This window comes from Ranitomeya imitator, chromosome 1, assembly GCF_032444005.1.
Source record: "Ranitomeya imitator isolate aRanImi1 chromosome 1, aRanImi1.pri, whole genome shotgun sequence".
Taxonomy (NCBI): Eukaryota; Metazoa; Chordata; class Amphibia; order Anura; family Dendrobatidae; genus Ranitomeya; species Ranitomeya imitator.
In genome coordinates, this window is record NC_091282.1 from 329804736 (window position 1) to 329826222 (window position 21487).

At 43.4% G+C, this 21487-nt stretch overlaps 1 protein-coding gene across 1 annotated transcript in view; it reads right to left on the minus strand.

Moving 5' to 3' along the window:
- Positions 1-21487, minus strand: part of MYO18B (myosin XVIIIB) — a 1113366-nt gene that overhangs the window by 742506 nt on the left and 349373 nt on the right. The window contains exon 19 of the mRNA XM_069750613.1: positions 12810-12993. Coding sequence (XP_069606714.1) covers positions 12810-12993 — 184 coding nt within the window. The remainder of the gene's footprint in view (positions 1-12809; positions 12994-21487) is intronic.

Consider the following 21487-nt stretch of genomic DNA (forward strand, 5'->3'; position numbering starts at 1 on the left):
TACTAACCGCACACATGAACGAAACAGATGCTAAGCCAAGAGGCTAGTTACCCCTGTCCTGACGCTATCGAACTTGTGTCTGACCGGCATCCTAAGCATGTAGCAGACTAGAGACTCAGGCGTAGAGCCATAGCTACAAAACCGCATAAATGTGCTACCAGCCTTCCAACGTGTGCAGTCTTTGAGCATAGACAGACAAACACAAACGTGCAGACAGAGTGGTAGAGTTACCACCCACTCACACCAAAACATAAATGAGCCTTTTATACGCTAGGCTCCACCTCAAACACTCATGCCCAGTCGGTTGAGACATCGCCCGCGGGCCAATCTGGTGCTGCCACATCACCAAAGCAGCTAACGTCCGACCACCTATAGGAAGACGCTACATCAGGGACATGCTCAGTAAGGCTATCTCTGGACTTAGACTCCAGAGCGCAAGGCTGCACCTGCATATCACTGGTTACCATAGACTTGGCTGAAGAGCCAGCAGTAACCAAACGAATACCACGAGCTTGATCAAGAGGCTGGGACCGATGTCTGTGATGAGCAGCAATTGCAGAGGCCAGACCTGAATGGGAGACCACAGTAGAGAATCCTGATGCCTAACACAATTGACTTTAAATATTGAAAGAGAAGATGAAACTATCACTCTGTGCCCTTGGAAGATTTGCACTTATTATGACTTACACAATGGCGCCCCTATGCAATGTCAACTGATCCTGAGTGTCCTTCTCTGCACCCTAAACTACACACAATGTGTATTCCAAAACAACAACAGAAAGTAGTGCACACAAGCAAATGTGAGAAGAAAAGCTAAGGATGCATTCACACAGTCACCCAGGAAAGATGGAGTTGGAAAGATCCAAAACAGGCTTAGGTCAAGCAGAGAGGGAAATTTTCAGGGGTACCATCATTTCTGTCCAGGCCTATTTCATGAGTTTTGAGGGGTGCCAACAATTTTGACCACGTGTGTAGGTCTCAGGAGTTGTGTTTCTCCAAACTGAAGCCCAGCCTGACATGTGACTAGGATGGGCTGCTGTTTAAACTTTGTGACGAGGCCCATTGTATTCCATTCTTGGAGAATTCTTTTAAGAAAATGATATAATTGTTGCAGCCAATTATTGCTTGTTAGGGCTAGCAGAACGCACCAATAAAGGATGGTATAAGGTGCGTTCGCAGCCTGGGGTCACCATTCAGAGATGGAACCTGCTGCTGAGTAATGAAGGACTACATGGCAGTATAATGTGGATACACACACGGGTTAGCTTCACCCGGTAAGAAGGAAGTGAACCCTGTTGCGTCACAGGGCCACGGTACCGCACAAAGAGCGCAAGCAAAGAGTCACAGAACTCTATCCCAAGACTCAGGGAAAGAGTTCCTCTAGACCTCTTGCGCTTGACACCATTACTGGGGTGACAGAGATTTACAGAACTAATAATTTACTGCACAAGAATGCGTGCAGTGCCGCTCTGGCGGACGCCACTATCCACCCAGACTTTGGTCAGGAAAGTGCTCTATTAGCGCATGGCGATGCACTGGCGGTCACTGCTATAAGATGCTGTATTGTGTGTTAGCTGTGCGGGATAGCACTGTCAGGCGCTAGGTATCTTCCACCATTCGTGAACAGTCAACAACACTAGGGATGGGAATGATTCGGAGCTTTCATCCATCGACAGGCATACATCCACACATACAAAATAATAAGTTTATACTAGCGCATAGCCGAACCTTTTATAGCGGAAGCTCTCCAGGACCTTCCTAGTGGCCCAATATGAGCTGCTACTGGACCTGAGCATGTGACCCCCAACCTCCAATGAGAGGTCGTCCCTTGGGCATGCTCAGAAGAAGAAAAGCAGGACTTAGTCCCAGGGACGCCTGCTCAACGCTAATCAGTATTGGTTACAATGGCTGAGCCTGGAAAGACAGCAGTAACCAGCCGCACAGTATCAGCTTGAGCCAGACGCTGGGACTGATGTCTCTGCTGAGCAGGCACAACTGCAGCTGGAGGAGAATGGGAGACCGCAGCGGAGATGGTTCGAGATTCCCCCTGTGCAGCGACGGGAACTCGCCACCTAACATTACCCTCCATCCTAGGGCCTCGCTGCGCTCAAAGGCAGGAATGAGCTGCGGAACCCGAATGTGCTCAACAGGCTCCCAGGACCTGTCCTCTGGACCATAATCCTTCCAATCCACCAAATAGAATTTTTGCCACGTACCACCTTACACCCCATGATGGCATTCACCTCATATTCATCCGTGGACGAGCCCGATGTCCCAGCAGATGACTCAGAAAACTGGGACATGTGGACGGCTTTAGGAGGGACACATGAAAGGTGTCGGTAATGCCTAGGCATAGAGGAAGGGTCAGACGGTAGACCACAGGATTAACCTGTTCCAGGACCTTGAAGGGACCTAGGTAGCGAGGTGCAAACTTAGTGGACGCAACTCACAGTCTGATGTTATGGGCAGAGAGCCACACTAAATCACCAGGAGCAAAGGTCGGAGCGGGGCACCGATGTGCATCGGCGCAGACCCTCATTCTCTCCTTGGAGGCCCGGATAGCATCCTGTGTGCGGTCCCAAATGTCACATGCCTCCACAGCCCAGTCTGCCACCCTGGAGTCGGCAGAAGACACGGGCATGGGTACAGGAACCCGCAGATGCTGGCCGTAATTAAGGAGGAATGGGATCTGCCCAGTGGAGTTGGCTACAGCATTGTTCAGCGCAAACTCTGCCCATGGTAGCAAGGATGCCCAGTCATCCTGCCTGGCTGAGACAAAATGTTACAGGTTTGTGACCAGGGTCTGGTTGGCCCTCTCTACCAACACATTCATCTCAGGATGGTATGCTGAAGAGAGATTCAGCTCGATACTGAGAAGACGACAAAGCTCTCTCCAGAACCGAGACGCAAACTGGCGACCCCGGTCAAAGACAATTTTGTCTGGCAAACCGTGTAGGCGGAAAACGTGCTTAATAAACAACGCCGCCAAGGCCCGCGCAGAAGTTAGTCGTGGAAGAGGCACCAAGAGCACCATTTTTGAAAAATGGTGGGTGACTACCCAAATAATGGTGCAGCTATGAGACTTGGGTAAGCCCACTACAAAGTCCATCCCGACCATTTCACAGGGCCTGTCCGCCACCGGCAGGGGGTAAAGTGGCCCAGCAGGCCATTGTTGAGGAGACATCGTTGGCGCAGGAGACACACGCCCGAATATAGTCTCTGACATCATGGGCCATATGCGGCCACCAGTACATCCTCGCCAGAAATTCAGATGTCCTCTTGGTCCCAAAATGTCCACCCACCCTGGACAAGTGAGCCCAAGAGAGAACCTCCGGTCGCAAATTAGATGGCACAAAGGTCTTACCCAGGGTAAGAGACTCTAAAGAAACCGGGGCCACGGTCCTCAGGCTCTCCGAAGGGACAATTAACTGAGGCTCCTCCTCCTCTACTGATGACACTATGTAGCGGGACAGAGTGTGGGCATGGATGTTCTTCTCCCTGGAAAGATAATGAAGGGTGAAGTGGAAGTGGTAGAATAACAAGGACCATCTAGCCTGGCGAGAGTTTAGCCGCTGGGCAGTCTGTAAATAAAGCAAATTTTTGTGGTCGGTATACACTTGGAAGGGAAAATAAGCCCCCTCCAGGAGGTGTCTCTACTCTGAGAAGGCCTACTTCATAGCTAGCAACTCCCTGTCCCCGATGGAATAATTCCTCTCCGCTGGTGTGAAGGTCTTGTAGAAAAAGAAGCAAGGATGCTTCCGACCTTGAGCATCCTTTTGGAAGAGGACTGCTCCAGCACTGACAGATGAGGCATCCACCTCCATTATAAATGGTTTATCTACATCGGGGCAATGTAAGATGGGAGCACTAGCAAAATGAGACTTAATAGAGAGGAAAGCCTTGGATACCTCCCCCAGCCACAATTTGGGATTTGCTCCCTTCTTGGTGAGGGCTACCAAGGGAGCTACCAAAGTTGAGAAGTGAGGAATGAACTGGTGATAATAGTTAATGAACCCCATAAAGCGCTGCACTGCTTTGAGAGAATGGGGTTCCTGCCAGTCCATCACAGCCTGCAGCTTGGCAGAATCCATAGCCAATCCCTGGGCAGAGATGATATAGCGAAGGAAAGGCAAGGAGTCCTGCTCAAACACACACTTCTCCAACTTGGCATAGAGGGAGTTTGCCCGTAGGAGGTCGAATACTTTTGCAAACATCTCTCCGGTGGGAGTCTATATCTGGAGAGTTGATCAGAATATCATCCAGATAGACTATGACCGAGGTTGTGAGCATATCCCCGAAGATATAATTCACAAAGTCTTGGAAAATGGCAGGAGCATTACAGAGCCCAATGGGCATCACCAGGTATTCATAGCGCCCGTCCCTGGTATTAAATGCCATCTTCCATTCGTCCCCCTCACGGATGCAAATCAGGTTGTAAGCACCCAGCAGATCAAGCTTAATAAATGCGCTCACTCCCCGCAACATATCGAATAGCTCAGATATCAGAGGCAGAGGGTATTTGTTTTTAATGGTGATTGCGTTAAGACCCCTGTAATCTATGCATGGACGTAGTTCTCCGTTCTTCTTCTGCATGAAGAACCCCGCCCCTGCAGGTGACACTAACTTCTTAGTGAATCCTCTTGCCAGATTCTCCTGAATGTATTGGGTCATTGCCTCCGCCACTGGGAGAGATAGGGGATAGACTCGACCCTGGGGAGGCTCTGCACCAGGCAAGAGGTCAATAGGACAGTCATAGGGGTGGTGGGGTGGAAGGGTCTCCACAGCCCTCTTGGAGAACACATCTGCATAGGGCCAATAGTGCTTGAGGAGAGAAGAAAGTTCTGTGGGTACTTTAGTAGTAGCAAACTGAACACACTCCCTCAGACATCTACCCTCACATGGTTCACTCCATTCCAGAATTCTCCCAGAGGACCACTCTGTATGAGGAGAGTGGTAGCGTAGCCATGGTATCCTTAACAGAACCTCATCAATTCCCTCAGGAATGACTAGCAGGGAGATAATCTCCTGATGGGATGGAGACATGGATAAGGTAAATGGGATGGTCTGATATGTTATTTGTGAGGGCAGAGTTGACCCATTCACCACTCGTACAGTCACCGGCTTGGCGAGCATCACCAAGGGTATTGCGTGGTGTTGGGCAATGGCAGAGGACAAAAAATTCCCCTCCACGCTGAAAACCACACACAGCTTGATTGTAAGAGTGGACGAGCCAAAAGTGATTGTCCCTTTGAAGGACAGTTTGGAGGAAAATGTCGCTGTGTCTAGTGTACCTCCTCCTACATCCACTAGACGCTGATGTTTTCCCGACCACTGGAAACATCTGGAGGCAAGATGTCCTGGCCGCTGGCAGACATGACAGACCTTAAGTGCACAAGCGATCCGAGACTTAGATCCCGCTCGTGACACCTCCATGGCCTCATGTGGCTCGGATGACTGGATCGGAGATTCCAGAGGTATGGTGAAGTTGGGAGCCAGCTGAAACCTCTGCCTACACTGGGCTCGGTCCAACCTTCGCTCGTTAAAAGGAAGGTCGATGCGAGTTGATACAGCTATTAATTCCTCCAGTGTGGCGAGAATCTCCCTAGTGGCCAAAGTGTGCTTCACATTGTCAGCCAGCCCCCTCCAAAGTACAGGGATGAGAGCTTTATCTGGCCACTCCAGCTCAGATGCTAAAGTCCGGAAGTGTACGGAAAAATGGCTGACCAAGGATGAGCCCTGTGTCAGTGCCAGCAGTTGGAGCGCCGTATCATGGGTGACTTGAGGTCCCAAAAAGACCAGTTTCAGAGTGCTCAGGAACCGCAGAGCACTCTGCACCACATGTTTGTCACGCTCCAACAGTGGTGTAGCCCACTCTAACGCCCTGTCCAACAAGAGAGATCTTATGAATCCCACTTTAGCCCGCTCTGAGGGGAAACGTGCAGCCAGAAGCTCAAGATGTATTGCACACTGGTTCACGAATCCCCTGCATGACTTGCTATCGCCAGAGTACTTATCTGGCAGCGGGAGGCGGGATAAGGTCAGAACAGGGGTGGCAGTGGACAAACTAGCTGCAGCCACACTAGCAGCCTGAACAGCTACTGGATAATATCCACAGCCGAGGTTGTGCGCTCGAGAGCTGCTATCCTGCCCTCCAGCTGTTGGATGTACCGCTGCAGTCGCTGTTCGTCCCCCATTACTAGCCAGACCCTGGTGCTAGTATAATGTTAGGGCTAGCGGACCACACCAAATAATTATAAGGATGGTATAAGGTGCGTTCGCAGCCCGGGGTCCACCGTGCAGAGATGGAACCTGCTGCTGAGTAATGAAGGACTGTATGGCGGTATAATGTGGATACACACACGGGTTAGCTTCAACCGGTATGAAGGAAGCGAACTCTGTTGCATCACAGGGCCGCGGCACCGCACAAAGAGCGCAAGCAAAGAGTCACAGAACTCTATCACAAGACTCAGGGAAAGAGTTCCTCTAGACCTCTTGCGCTTGACACCATTACTTTGGTGTCAGAGATTTACAGAACTAATAATTTACTTCACAAGAGTGCGTGCAGTGCCGCTCTGGCAGACGCCACTATCCACCCAGACTTGGGGCAGAAAAGCGCTCTATTAGAGCATGGCGCTGCACTGGCGGTCACTGCTATCAGACGCTGTATCAGGTGCTAGCTATGCGAGATAGCACTGTCAGGCGTTAGGTATCTTCCACCATTTGCGAACAGTCAACAACACTAGGGATGGGAATGATTCGGAGCTTTCATCCATCGACAAGCATACACACACAATAATAAGTTTATACTAGCGCATGGCCGTGTGTTTTATAGCGGAAGCTCTCCAGGACCTTCCTAGTGGTTTAATAGGAGCTGCTACAGGACCTGAGCATGTGACCCCGAGCTCCAATGAGAGGTCGTCCCTTGGGCATGCTCAGAAGAAGAGAAGCAGGACTTAGTCCCAGGGATGCCTGCTCACTGCAGATCAGTACTGGTTACAATGGCTGAGCCTGGAAGGACAGCAGTAACCAGCCGCACAGTATCAGCTTGAGCCAGATGCTGGGACAGATGTCTCTGCTGAGCAGGCTTCACTGCGGCTGGAGGGGAATGGGAGATCTCAGCGGAGATGGTTCGAGATTCCCCCTGTGCAGTGGCGGGAACTCGACACCTAATATTGCTGGGGTGAAAGTAAATATGGTCCAGTGCTTTTAGCAATGATGGATTTAAAACAATTAATTTTCTTTATTTCTGTCTATTTTTATACCTGTGATAATCACTTTAATAGGAACAGTAGCCTACTAAATGCAAATTGTAACTTTTTAAAAACTTTTAGTAGTCCTTAATTGCACATGCCATGGTCCATAAATTCAGGGTGATACATCCAAAGGTATACACTAGGGTTGAGCGAAACGGATCGTTCATTTTCAAAAGTCGCCGACTTTTGGCAAAGTCGGGTTTCATGAAACCCGACCCGATCCCTGTGTGGGGTTGGCCATGCGGTACGCGACTTTCGCGCCAAAGTCGCGTTTCGTATGACGCGCTTGGCGCCATTTTTTTCAGCCAATGAAGGGGCGTGGGCAGAGTCATGACATAGGTCTTAGGGGCGTGGACGCCTATCGCCATGTTGTCGCTTGTGCGCTGTAGCGATTTGCACTGTGTAACACCAGCTTTTCAGTTCAGGGACGGACGGAGGAGAGAGAGAGAGAGAGAGAGAGAGAGAGAGAGAGAGAGAGAGAAAAAATAATAATTCCCATTGGCTTTGCATTGGGTTTCGTGTTTCGGTTGATCCTCGACTTTTCGCCATAATCGGTCGATTTCACTCGACTCGACTTTTGAGATAGTCGGGTTTCGCGAAACCCGGCTCGACCCTAAAAAAGTCAAGGTCGCTCAACCCTAGTATACACATGTTGTAACTAATACAATTATTTTTCAGTGCAGTATTTTTGTTTGCACATATGCTCCACTTTTTAATATTTGTATGTTTTTTACTGTTGGAACTAATAAACATTATCAAATTTTATTATCTGGGCGTAATGCTTTTTTTTGTAATTTTTCTATAGAAATGGAAATTGATAAAATAAAAGTTATATTAAATCTTTACTCACAAAACTACAATTCATTCTACTCAACTATTCCTGCTCTATAACTTGCTGCTCGCAGATTGGAAATCATTTTAAATGTTACGCTCCCATTATGGTATTCCAGTGATAAAAGAGGATTTATTAAGTTATCAAGTACAAGGCCATATTTTATTAAAAATACATACCCTAGGCCATTTACTCCATATTTACAATTCTAAAATGTGGGCATTTTACAAATGTATTGTTAAAACACTCTTATTACAGAAAGCTGAATTGAACTATAAGATGGAAAACTTTCCAAAACAAAGTGTTTTATAAACTACAATACTAATTAACGCATGGTCACGGATCTTTTTTTGATAACTATAAAAATACCATAATAAAACATGTTCACAGTTTGTATTGCATGAATGTTATCCTACAAACATAAGAAGTACAGCATCTACAACTAATTGGTCAATTCCTTTATTTTTCTACACAGTCTTGGAGATTCATATCACATTAATACTGCATAATCGAAAGATGTAGAGTTTACATGAGCAATTCAGATCCACAAACTCAGCTGCCAACATTGATTTCTTTGCAGGAGATGTTGACAGAAGGAAGGGTAAGTTAGCAAGGCTCCAAGGACAACCTCGTAGGCTGAAGAAAGTAAAGCAATATTATTTATGTTTGAGCTTTGTTAATATGCAATATGCTCAGTTGTGATTCTGTTAATATTAATCCAGTGTAAATGATTGTAGAAATATGCATTTCATTTCAAATTGCTTTCAAGACTCAGTTCTAATCCTTAATAAATATTTTGAGTTTTTTTCATCTTATTACCAATATTTAAATGCGAAAAAAGGCAAATAACTAAAGGCACTAAAGACTAAATAAATGAGTTTTAGGATACAGTTCAGAAATTAGTTCAGTCAAGTTTTAATCTTGATCATCGTGATTAAATTTGTCAACTTTTGGATGTAAGAAATTGCAGGAAAGCAAATATTTCCTCTCTTGCTAGCAAGTCAGTAGCAGATACTACAGAGGAATGGGAGCATGTGACACAGAGAAGCAGGAGGATCAAGAGGCAGTCAGAACTCATACTGCTCAGGAACTAATACCAGGCTCTCACACAGGAGAACGACGAAGAAATACATCAAGATAAGACTTTGCCCACAAATAACTACCTTGGACGCCCTCAGAGTCATCCTGGATGGAGAAAGAAAAATGTTGTGAAGAGGAAATGAAGAGTTGTGTTCATGGGGATTCCCTGTTGAGAGGAAGAGAGGACGCAATCTGCAGACCGGATATAACATCAAGAGAAATGTGCTGTCTTCCAGGTGCAAAAATTAAAGATGTGTCTGACAGGATATCAGGACTCTTTAGACTTACAGACGACTACCCATTCCTGCTAATACATGTGGGGACAGATGAAATGACACAGCAAGAAATGACCTGGAAACCATCTGCAGTGACTTTGAAAACTTAGGTAAGAAAGTGAAAGAACTGGGAGTGCAGTTGGTCTTCTCTTCCATCCTTCCAGTGAATGAACATGGAACAAGGAGGTGGAATAAGATTCCGCAAGTGAACAACTGGCTACGTCGATGGTGCCATCAGCAAGGATTTGGATTTCTGGATCACGGAGTGAATTACCTATATGATGGACTACTTGCTAGAGATGGGGTACATCCTTATGAAGACTGGAAAACATGTATTTGAAAGTTGCCTTGCTACACTCATCAGGAGAGCTTTAAACTAGAACAACGTTGGAAGGGAAGCAAAAGGCCAGAAAAAAAACATACACCTGACAAATACTATTGAGATCTCTGCTATTAGAAGTGGAAGGGAAGAACAAAGACAAAAAAAATCTAAATAATAAAAATATTGGAGAAAGAGAAACCAATCACAAACTAAAATGTTTCTATACAAGTGCACAAAGCATGGGCATCAAAGAAGGAGAATTGGAACTACTAACACAAGAAAAGAAATATGATGTAATTGGAATCACTGAAACTTGGTGGGATAATAGACATGATTGGAATACAAGGCTAGAAGGATACTTGATAAACGATGAGGAGGTGTAACATTGTATATTAGAAAAGTGTACTGTAAACCTGTACAGAGATTGAAGCTTCAGAGACTGGGAGTTCTATGGAAACTGTTTGGGTAAGAATACAAGGACAGAACAATGGAAAGGACACCATTGTAGGCATTTACTACCGGCCATCTGTGCAAGATGAAGATATGGATGAACTCTTTATGCATCAAATGGCCAAGTTCTCCAAAAAATATGACATAGTTGTCATGGGAGATTTCAACTATGCAGACATTTGTTGGGAATCTCTCTCAGGCAAAACTAACAGGTCAAACAAATTCTTATCCTCTCTTGCTCACAATTTTATCTTCCAAAAGGTAGGAAAGAAAACAAGGGGATCTGCTACCTTGGATCTAATCCTTATAAACAGGGAGGAAATGGTTGAGGAGGTAAGAATGACTGGGACCCTAGGAGGTTTGGACCATGCTATTTTAGAATTTTGGATATCTATAAACAGAAAGATCGTGAGGAAACACTTAGCTAACATAAATGAATTCAAGTCTCCAGGTCCAGATAAATTACACCCCAGAGTACTGAAGGAGATAGCAGAATAAATTTTTGAACCGCGCTTCATCTTTGAAAATTCATGGAGAACAGGAGAGGTCCCAGAAGACTGGAGAACAGCAAATGTTGTTACTATCTTAAAAAGGGGAAGAAGGTGGACCCAGGGAACTATAGGCTGGTGAGTCTGATGTCTATACCAGGAAAGATCTTTGAACAAGTCAATATGGGTTTGTATCTAATAAGTCATGTCAGATTAACTTAATTTCCTTCTATGACAGAATCACTGACTGGGTGGATCACGGAAATGCTGTAGATATAGTATATCTTGACTTCAGCAAATCATTTGACAAAGTATCTCACACAATCCTTATTGAAAAAAATACTAAGTATGGAATGGACAAGGCAACTGTTAGGTGGATTCATAACTGGCTTAGTGATTGAACCCAAAGAGTGGTTGTAAATGGCTGCACATCCTGTTGGAAGAATGTCTCAATTGGGGTACCACAGGGCTCTGTCCTGGTCCCTGTATTGTTCAACATCTTTATCAATGATTTAGATGAAGGAATTGAGGGTAAACTGATTAAATTTGCGGATGACATAAAACTAGGAGGGATAGCTAATACTAGAGAAGAGAGAGAGGATTCAAAAATATATAAATAAACTGGAGCAGTGGGCAGCAACTAACAGAATGGTTTTTAAAAAGGGAAAAATGCAAAGTACTACATATGGTCAATAAAAATGAAAAAAACATATACAGAATGGGAGGAATAGGGCTAAGCAACAGCATATGTAAAAAAAACTTGTGTATACTAATAGATCACAGACTGAACATGAGTCAACAGTGTGATGCAGAAGCAAAAAAGGCAAATACAATTCTATGATGTGTTAACAGAAGCATACAGGCTAGATCACGTGAAGTCATTATTGCCCTCTACTGCTCTTTGGTCACACCTCATCTGGAATACTCTGTCCAGTTTTGGGCACCACGTTTTAAAAAAGACATCAACAAACTGGAGAAAGTTCAGAGAAGAGCGACCAGAATGGTGACTGGTCTGCAAACCTTGTCCTATGAGGAACGTTTATAGGATTTGGGAATGTTTAGTTGCAAAAAAGAAGACTGATAGGAGACTTAATAGCTATCTACAAATATCTCAAGGGCTGTAACAGATCATCTTTATTCTCATTTGCACAAGGAAAGACTAGAAGCAATGGGATGAAACTGAATGGGAGGAGACACAGATTAAATATTAGAAAAACTTTTTGACAGGGTGATCAATGAGTGGAGCAGGCTGCCATGAGAGGTGGTGAGTTCTCCTTCAATGGAAGTCTTCAAAACTGAGGCTGGACAAACATCTGACTGGGATGATTTAGTGAATCATGCTTTGAGCAGGGCGTTGGACCAGATGACCCAGGAGGTCCCTTCAACTCTACCATTCTATGATTCTATGATTCTACTTCATCACTCAATATTTCTCATGACTAATACTTATTTTACATTAACATTTATCATGCACAGTACAAACTACAGAGAATATGGGAAACTTTAATTTTCAATCATTGGCTTACTATAAAAAAAAGTAAAGACTTATAATCTTATCAGTAGATATTAGAATTTAACTGTGAACCTAAGGCTGGATTAGATAACGTGTACCACTGTTCAGTGGCTACATCAGGGCTAATGATCAAACCCTTCAAATTAGATTTGGGAGCATGTGTCAACAGGGCCATTGACAATAATGATGCAGACGGAGTCACAGTTTGCTCTGCCATGCATTATTTTTGGCTGTATATGCATAGTTGAGGCTGTCAGCAAAACATAGAGTCAGCTACAGCGTTTATGACTTAAAATGATGTATCAATATATTATATTGTTACGTAATTGAGAACCCTATTCCTCAACTCTCCTGTTGCTGCAATAATTAAGTTGATGGTATGTCTGTAGTACACACCACCCTACTTGTACCAGGTACATGTACTTCAATTGTTAAGACTTATCACATAAGCCCCACATGATATGTTTCACTGTGAATTTGTCTTCATCAGGATAACAATGGCTTATAGCAATTAAATATCATTGAAAACGCACATAATTCAGAAACATAAACAAACAAATGAATGTCTCAAAATATGCATTATAAGGCAAACTCACCATTTGAAGCTTGATCTGGGCACACACTGATCTCCTCTTTACTGCTGCAAAGCTGCTAGCAAAAGTCTTCCTCACACAGCTAACTCTCTGCATGGCTTGCTGAGACTTTCCTTCCATTCCAGCAATGGAGCGACAAATCAATGGAAATTTAACTCGAGGCAAAAACAAGTCCTTCACGTAGTCACTGGAAGCCAAATATAAAGGAGAGATGTCTTGACTAAACAATGCATGACAATATAGCACACAGGATTAATATTGTCATTTTTATTACAGAATATGGTAAATAATATAATACATTATTTTATCATATATAGGAAGAAGGCATCAATCTAGTAGAATATATTACTTAAAATGGTTGTCCAGATATACTGTACTCTCCCAATCCAGCTGACATACGGTGTTGAGAGATGCAACTACATACAAGACAGTACAGTACTGTTTAACATCTAGCAAACATTGTGGATGGCTCCCATCTTAACAAAATACTTCAATGCAGTTGTATTGTAGTGTATATAACAAGTGATCAAATAGTTGCAAGTTCAAGTCCCTGAAAATTACTAAAAACTAAGTAAAAAATATTAAAAGGTTTTTAAACCCATGAAAAAATGTAATTTTAAATACTCCCATTTTCACCTCTTCAAAATAAAAAAATTAAAAAAAGCCTGTCTGGTATCATTACATCTGTAAAAGTCTATCCAATTATGAAATGATTGAACATGTAAAAGCCATGAGTAGAAAAAACAATCTGAATGACAAAATTGCTTTTCTTAAAGCTGTTGTGCCTCCCTTAAAACATGCAATATAAAGTTCAAAAGATCATATGCTTACCAAGCTAAAAAAAAACCCTCATTCAGCTTCATTGACAAAAAAATAAAGTTACAAGTGTCAGAAATTGTCAGCACAAAACAATTGTTGTCCAAAAATGTTTTCACGTTTTGATGAAAAAAAACCATACATGTTTAACCCCTTAAGCCCCAAGGATGGTTTGCACGTAAATTTTTACAATTTTGACAGTCCATTTATGAGGTTATAACTCTGGAACTCTTCAACAGATCTTAGCGATTCTGACACTGTTTTCTCGTGACATATTGTACTTCATGACAGTGGTAAAATCTTTTAGATATAACGTGCGTTTATTTGTGAAAAAAATGGAAATTTGGCGAAAATTTTGAAAATTTTGCAATTTTCAAACTTTGAATTTTTATGCCCTTAAATCACAGAGCTATGACACACAAAATAATTAATAAGTAACATTTCCCACATGTCTGCTTTACATCAGCACAATTTTGGAACCAACATTTTTTTTGGTTAGGGAGTTATAAGGGTTAAAAGTTGACCAGCAATTTCTCATTTTTACAACACCAATATTTTTTAGGGACCATATCTCATTTGAAGTCATTTTGAGGGGTCTATATGATAGAAAATAACCAAGTGTGACACCATTCTAAAAACTTCACCCCTCAAGGTGCTCAAAACCACATTCAAGAAGTTTATTAACCCTTCAGGTGTTTTACAGGAATTTTTGGAATGTTTAAAAAAAATGAACATTTAACTTTTTTTCACAAAAAATTTACTTCAGCTCCAACTTGTTTTATTTTCCCAAGAGTAAGAGAAGAAATTGGACCCCAAGAGTTGTTGTACAATTTCTTCTGAGTACGCTGATATCCCATATGTGGGGGTAAACCACTGGGCACATAGCAGAGCTCGGAAGGGAAGGAGCACCGTTTGACTTTTCAATGCAAAATTGACTGGAATTGAGATGGGACGTCATGTTGCGTTTGGAGAGCCCCTGATGTGCCTAAACATTGAAACCCCCCACAAGTGACACCATTTTGGAAAGTAGACCTCCTAAGAAACTTATCTAGATGTGTGGTGAGCACTTTGACCCACCAAGTACTTGACAGAAGTTTATAATGCAGAGCCGTCAAAATAAAAAATCATATTTTTTCACAAATATGATTTTTAGCCCCTAATTTTTTATTTTCCCAAGGGTAAGAAAAAAAATTGGACCCCAAAAGTTGTTGTGCCATTTGTTCTAAGTACGCCGATACCCAATATGTGAGGGTAAACCACTGTTTGGGCGCATGGCAGAGCTCGGAAGGGAAGGAGCACCATATGACTTTTCAATGCAAAATTGACTGGAATTGAGATGGGACGCCATGTTGCATTTGGAGAGCCCCTGATGTGTCTAAACATTGAAACCTCCCACAAATGACACCATTTTGGAAAGTAGACCCCCTAAAGAACTTGTCTAGATGTGTGGTGAGCACTTTGACTCACCAAGTGCTTCGCAGAAGTTTATAATGCAGAGCTGTCAAAATAAAAAATCATATTTTTTCACAAATATGATATTTTTGCCCCCAATTTTTTATTTTTCCAAGGGTAAGAGAAGAAATTGGACCACAGAAGTTGTTGTGCCATTTGTCCTGAGTACACTGATACCCCATATGTGGGGGTAAACCACTGTTTGGGTGCATGGCAAAGCTCGGAAGGAAAGGAGCGCCATTTGACTTTATAATGCAAAATTGACTGGAATTGAGATGGGACACCATGTCACATTTGGAGAGCCCCTGATGTGCCTAAACATTGAAACCCCCACAAGTAACAACATTTTGGAAAGTAGACCCCCTGAGGAACTTATCTAGATGTGTTTTGATAGCTTTGAACCCCAAGTGTTTCACTACAGTTTATAACGCAGAGCCGTGAAAATAAAAATTCTTTTTTTCCCACAAAAATTATATTGTAGCCCCTAGTTTTGTATTTGTAACAGGAGAAATTGGACCCCAAAGGTTGTTGTCCAATTTGTCCTGAGTACACTGATACCCCATATGTGGGGGGAACCACCGTTTGGGTGCATGGCAGAGCTCGGAAGGGAAGGAGTGCCATTTGGAATGCAGAATTAGATGGATTGGTCTGCAAGCATCACGTTGCATTTGCAGAGCCCCTGATGCACCTAAACAGTAGAAACGCCCCACAAGTGACACCATTTTGTAAACTAGACCCCCCAAGGAACTTATCTAGATGTGTTGTGAGAATTTTGAACCCCCAAGTGTTTCACAAATAAAAAATCATTTTTTTCCCACAAAAATGTATTTTTAGCCCCCCAAATTTTTATTTTCCCAAGGGTAACAAGAGAAATTGGATGCCAATAGTTGTTGTCTAATTTGTCCTGAGTATGCTGATGCCCCATATGTTGGGGTAAACCCCTGTTTTGGTGCACGAGAGAGCTCGGAAGGGAAGGAGCACTGTTTTACTTTTTCAACGCAGAATTGGCTGGAATTGAGATCGGACGCCATGTCGCGTTTAGAGAGCCCTGATGTGCCTAAACAGTAGAAACCCTTAATTCTAACTGAAACCCTATCCCAAACACACCCCTAACCCTAATCCCAACCATAACCCTAAATACACCCCTAACCCTAATCCCAACCGTAAATGTAATCCAAACCCTAACCTTAGCCCCAACCCTAACTCTAACTTTAGCCCCAACCCTAACTGTAGCCCTAACCTTAACTTTAGCCCCAACCCAAACCCTAACTTTAGCCCCAGCCCTATCTTTAGCCCCAACCCTAACTGTAGCCCTAACCCTAGCCCCAACCCTAACCCAAACCCTAGCCCTAACCCTAGCCCTAACCCTAGCCCTAACCCTAGCCCTAACCCTAACTCTAGCCCTAGCCCTAACCCTAGCCCTAACCCTAGCCCTAACCCAAGCCCTAACCCTAACCCTAACCCTAGCCCTAACCCAAGCCCTAACCCTAACCCTAACCCTAGCCCTAAACTTAGCCCTAACCCTAGCCCTAACCCTAACCCTAGCCATAACCCTAGCCCTAACCCTAGCCCTAATCATAGCCCTAACCCTAGCCCTAACCCTAGCCCTAACCCTAGCCCTAATGGGAAAATGGAAATAAATAGATTTTTTTTAAAAATTTTATGTTTCCCTAACTAAGGGGGTGATGAAGGGGGGTTTGATTTACTTTTATAGCTGTTTTTTTAGCGGATATTTATGATAGGCAGCCGTCACACACTAAAAGACGCTTTTTATTGCAAAAAAATATTTTTTGCGTTACCACATTTTGAGACCTATAATTTTTCCGTATTTTGATCCATATAGTCATGTGAGGTCTTGTTTTTTGCGGGACGAGTTGACGTTTTTATTGGTACCATATTTGGGCATGTGACATCTTTTGATCGATCTTTTTATTACGATTTTTGTGAGGCAGAATGACCAGAAAACAGCTATTCATAAATTTCTTTTGGGGGAGGCGTTTATACCGTTCCAAGTTTGGTAAAATGGATAAAGCAGTTTTATTCTTTGAGTCAGTATGATTACAGCGATAGCTCATTTATATCTTTTTTTATGTTTTGGCGCTTTTATACGATAAAAACTTTTATAGAAAAAATAATTATTTTTGCATCGCTTTATTCTGAGGAGTATAACTTTTTATTTTTTTGCTGATGATGTATAGTGGCTCGTTTTTGTGGGACAAGATGACGTTTTCAGCGGTACCATGGTTATTTATATCCGTCTTTTTGATCGCGTGTTATTCCACTTTTTGTTCAGGCGGTATGATAATAAAGCGCTGTTTTTTGCCTCGTTTTTTTTTTTTTCTTTATGGTGTTCACTGAAGGGGTTAATTAGTGGGCCAGTTTTATAGGTCGGGTCATTACGGACGCGGTGATACTAAATTTATTGTTTTTTTTATTTAGATAAAGAAATATATTTATGGAAACAATATTTTTTTTTCTCTTCATTTAGGAATTTTTTTTTTTTTTTTTTACACATTTAAAAATATTTTATTTTTACTTTTTTACTTTGTCCCAGGGGGGACATCACTGTATAGTGACAGATCGCTGATCTGACACTTTGCAGAGCACTATGTCAGATCAGCGATCTGACATGCACTGCTCCTGGCTTACCAGCGCCTGCTCTGAGCAGGCACTTGGTAAGCCACCTCCCTGCAGGACCCGGAAGTAGCCCCGTGGCCATTTTGGGTCCGGGTACTGCAGGGAGGAGACGCTCGGTTCAAGGTGAGCCTTGTACCAATCGTCTCAGGGAAGCAGGCAGGGAGCCCCCTCCCTGCGCGATGCTTCCCTGTACCGCCAGAACACTGCGATCATGTTTGATCGCAGTGTGCCGGGGGTTAATGTGTCGGGAGCGGTCCGTGACCACTCCTGGCACATAGTGCCGAATGTCAGCTGCGATAGTCAGCTGACACCCGGCCGCGATCGGCCGCGCTCCCCCGGTAAGCATGGCCGATCGCATATGACGTACTATCCCGTCACTGGGAATTAAGTCCCAGGTCACCTTGACGGGATAGTACATCATATGGGATTAAGGGGTAAATATCACAATAATCATACAGTGTGTAAGAATAATTTTGCCAAGTCTTTTCTACTGCACAAACAATATCTTTAAAACAAACCCCCAAAACAATGGCAGAATTGCAGTTTTTGATATATTACCGTAGTTGTATTTTTTTCTAATTCTCCAGCACATTTCATGGTAAAATGAATGATATCATTCAAGACTAAATCTCTGCTTGCAAAACGGCAAACTATCATGTGGCTTTATTGGCAGAAATTTTTTTTAAAAAGTCATGTCTTGGAATTAGGCCGGCGTCACACTAGCGAGTTTTACGGACGTATGAGCGCATTAAATACGTCCGTAAAACACGCATTACACACGCCCCAATTATTCTCTAGGCCCCAGCTCCTATCTGCCGTATTTTACTGATCCGTATTATACGGCTTTCTACGGCCGTAGAAAATCGCAGCATGCTGCATTTGTCACCGTATTGCGCAAAAAAATCGCCAATGCAAGTCTATGGGGGCCCGAAAAATACGGATTACACACGGACCAGCAGTGTGACTAGCGAGAAATACGCAGCAGTGTTAGCGAGAAAAGCCGGCAATTCAGTGCGGTGTACAGTAAAATCACACTGACAGCTTACAATAGAATAGGTGGAATAAATGTGTACACATAGAATAGGTATATATATATATATATATATATATATATACAGTGGGGCAAAAAAGTATTTAGTCAGTCAGCAATAGTGCAAGTTCCACCACTTAAAAAGATGAGAGGCGTCTGTAATTTACATCATAGGTAGACCTCAACTATGGGAGACAAACTGAGAAAAAAAAATCCAGAAAATCAAATTGTCTGTTTTTTTAACATTTTATTTGCATATTATGGTGGAAAATAAGTATTTGGTCAGAAACAAAATTTAATCTCAATACTTTGTAATATATCCTTTGTTGGCAATGACAGAGGTCAAACGTTTTCTGTAAGTCTTCACAAGGTTGCCACACACTGTTGTTGGTATGTTGGCCCATTCCTCCATGCAGATCTCCTCTAGAGCAGTGATGTTTTTGGCTTTTCGCTTGGCAGCACGGACTTTCAACTCCCTCCAAAGGTTTTCTATAGGGTTGAGATCTGTAGACTGGCTAGGCCACTCCAGGACCTTGAAATGCTTCTTACGAAGCCACTCCTTCGTTGCCCTGGCGGTGTGCTTTGGATCATTGTCATGTTGAAAGACCCAGCCACGTTTCATCTTCAATGCCCTTGCTGATGGAAGGAGGTTTGCACTCAAAATCTCACGATACATGGCCCCATTCATTCTTTCATGTACCCGGATCAGTCGTCCTGGCCCCTTTGCAGAGAAACAGCCCCAAAGCATGATGTTTCCACCACCATGCTTTACAGTAGGTATGGTGTTTGATGGATGCAACTCCGTATTCTTTTTCCTCCAAACACGACAAGTTGTTTCTACCAAACAGTTCCAGTTTGGTTTCATCAGACCATAGGACATTCTCCCAAAACTCCTCTGGATCATCCAAATGCTCTCTAGCAAACTTCAGACAGGCCCGGACATGTACTGGCTTAAGCAGTGGGACACGTCTGGCACTGCAGGATCTGAGTCCATGGTGGCGTAGTGTGTTACTTATGGTAGGCCTTGTTACATTGGTCCCAGCTCTCTGCAGTTCATTCACTAGGTCCCCCTGCGTGGTTCTGGGATTTTTGCTCACCGTTCTTGTGATAATTCTGACCCCACGGGGTGGGATTTTGCGTGGAGCCCCAGATCGAGGGAGATTATCAGTGGTCTTGTATGTCTTCCATTTTCAAATTATTGCTCCCACTGTTGATTTCTTCACTCCAAGCTGGTTGGCTATTGCAGATTCAGTCTTCCCAGCCTGGTGCAGGGCTACAATTTTGTTTCTGGTGTCCTTTGACAGCTCTTTGGTCTTCACCATAGTGGAGTTTGGAGTCAGACTGTTTGAGGGTGTGCACAGGTGTCTTTTTATACTGATAACAAGTTTAAACAGGTGCCATTACTACAGGTAATGAGTGGAGGAAAGAGGAGACTCTTAAAGAAGAAGTTACAGGTCTGTGAGAGCCAGAAATCTTGATTGTTTGTTTCTGACCAAATACTTATTTTCCACCATAATATGCAAATAAAATGTTAAAAAAACAGACAATGTGATTTTCTGGATTTTTTTTTCTCAGTTTGTCTCCCATAGTTGAGGTCTACCTATGATGTAAATTACAGACGCCTCTCATCTTTTTAAGTGGTGGAACTTGCACTATTGCTGACTGACTAAATACTTTTTTGCCCCACTGTATATATATATATATTGTAGTATAGTGACCCCTGTGGCAGCTAGGGGGCGCTGTGTGTGCTCCTTGGGATATGCATGGAGGCATATCTGTTGTGATAATGGTAGTGAGACAGTGACTGGCAGTGTTGTGAATGGCTGATATGTGTCGCAGAGGGAGTCTGCGTGGTAAGTCTGATGCAATGTTGTTGTTCTGGGACCTGTAGTCCCTCAAGAGTTTGTATAGTTGTAATGGAGATTTAGAGATTTACTAGGCTAGTTGTGTGAGATGGGTGGGACAAACTAGCCACACATGCACGCTCCCATGTGTTGGGAGAGGTCAGAGTGAGAGACATTGTGTATGGGGCACCTCTGAGCCCAAGAGGTGTCCAGGAACCCATGAAGGTTGCCAATGGGTAACGGTCTGAAAACCGTGTGTAATGCTGACCGGGGTCAGAGACGAACTGTGGTAAAGTTGATTACGTCCAGATACTGTTCAAGCTGTTACTAAGTTCCTGTGGATGTGGTTTATGTTGTGCGAAATAAACCGTAAAGACTGTATTTTGATAGAAAACCGTGCCCGAGTGCTTTAATCCCATGCAAAGCGAGTGTCCCCCAAGACACGTAGTGGGTGAAACACTACAATATATATATATATGTCAGTGAGACACATATGTGTATATATATTAATATTTCATCCAGCGCTAGATAGCTTAAAAGCCGGTAATTCAATTGCCAGCTTTTGCTATCTCCTTCCTAAACCCGACATGATATGAGACATGGTTAACATACAGTAAACCATGTCATATCCCCCTTTTTTTTGCATATTCCACACTACTAATGTTAGTAGTGTGTATGTGCAAAATTTGGCCGTTCTAGCTATTAAATTAAAGGGTTAAATGGCGGAAAAAATTGGCGTGGGCTCCCACGCAATTTTCTCCGCCAGAGTAGTAAAGCCAGTGACTGAGGGCAGATATTAATAGCCTGGAGAAGGTCCATGGTTATTCCCAACCCCCCCCCCCCCCGGCTAAAAACATCTGCCCCCAGCCACCCCAGAAAAGGCACATCTGGAAGATGCGCCT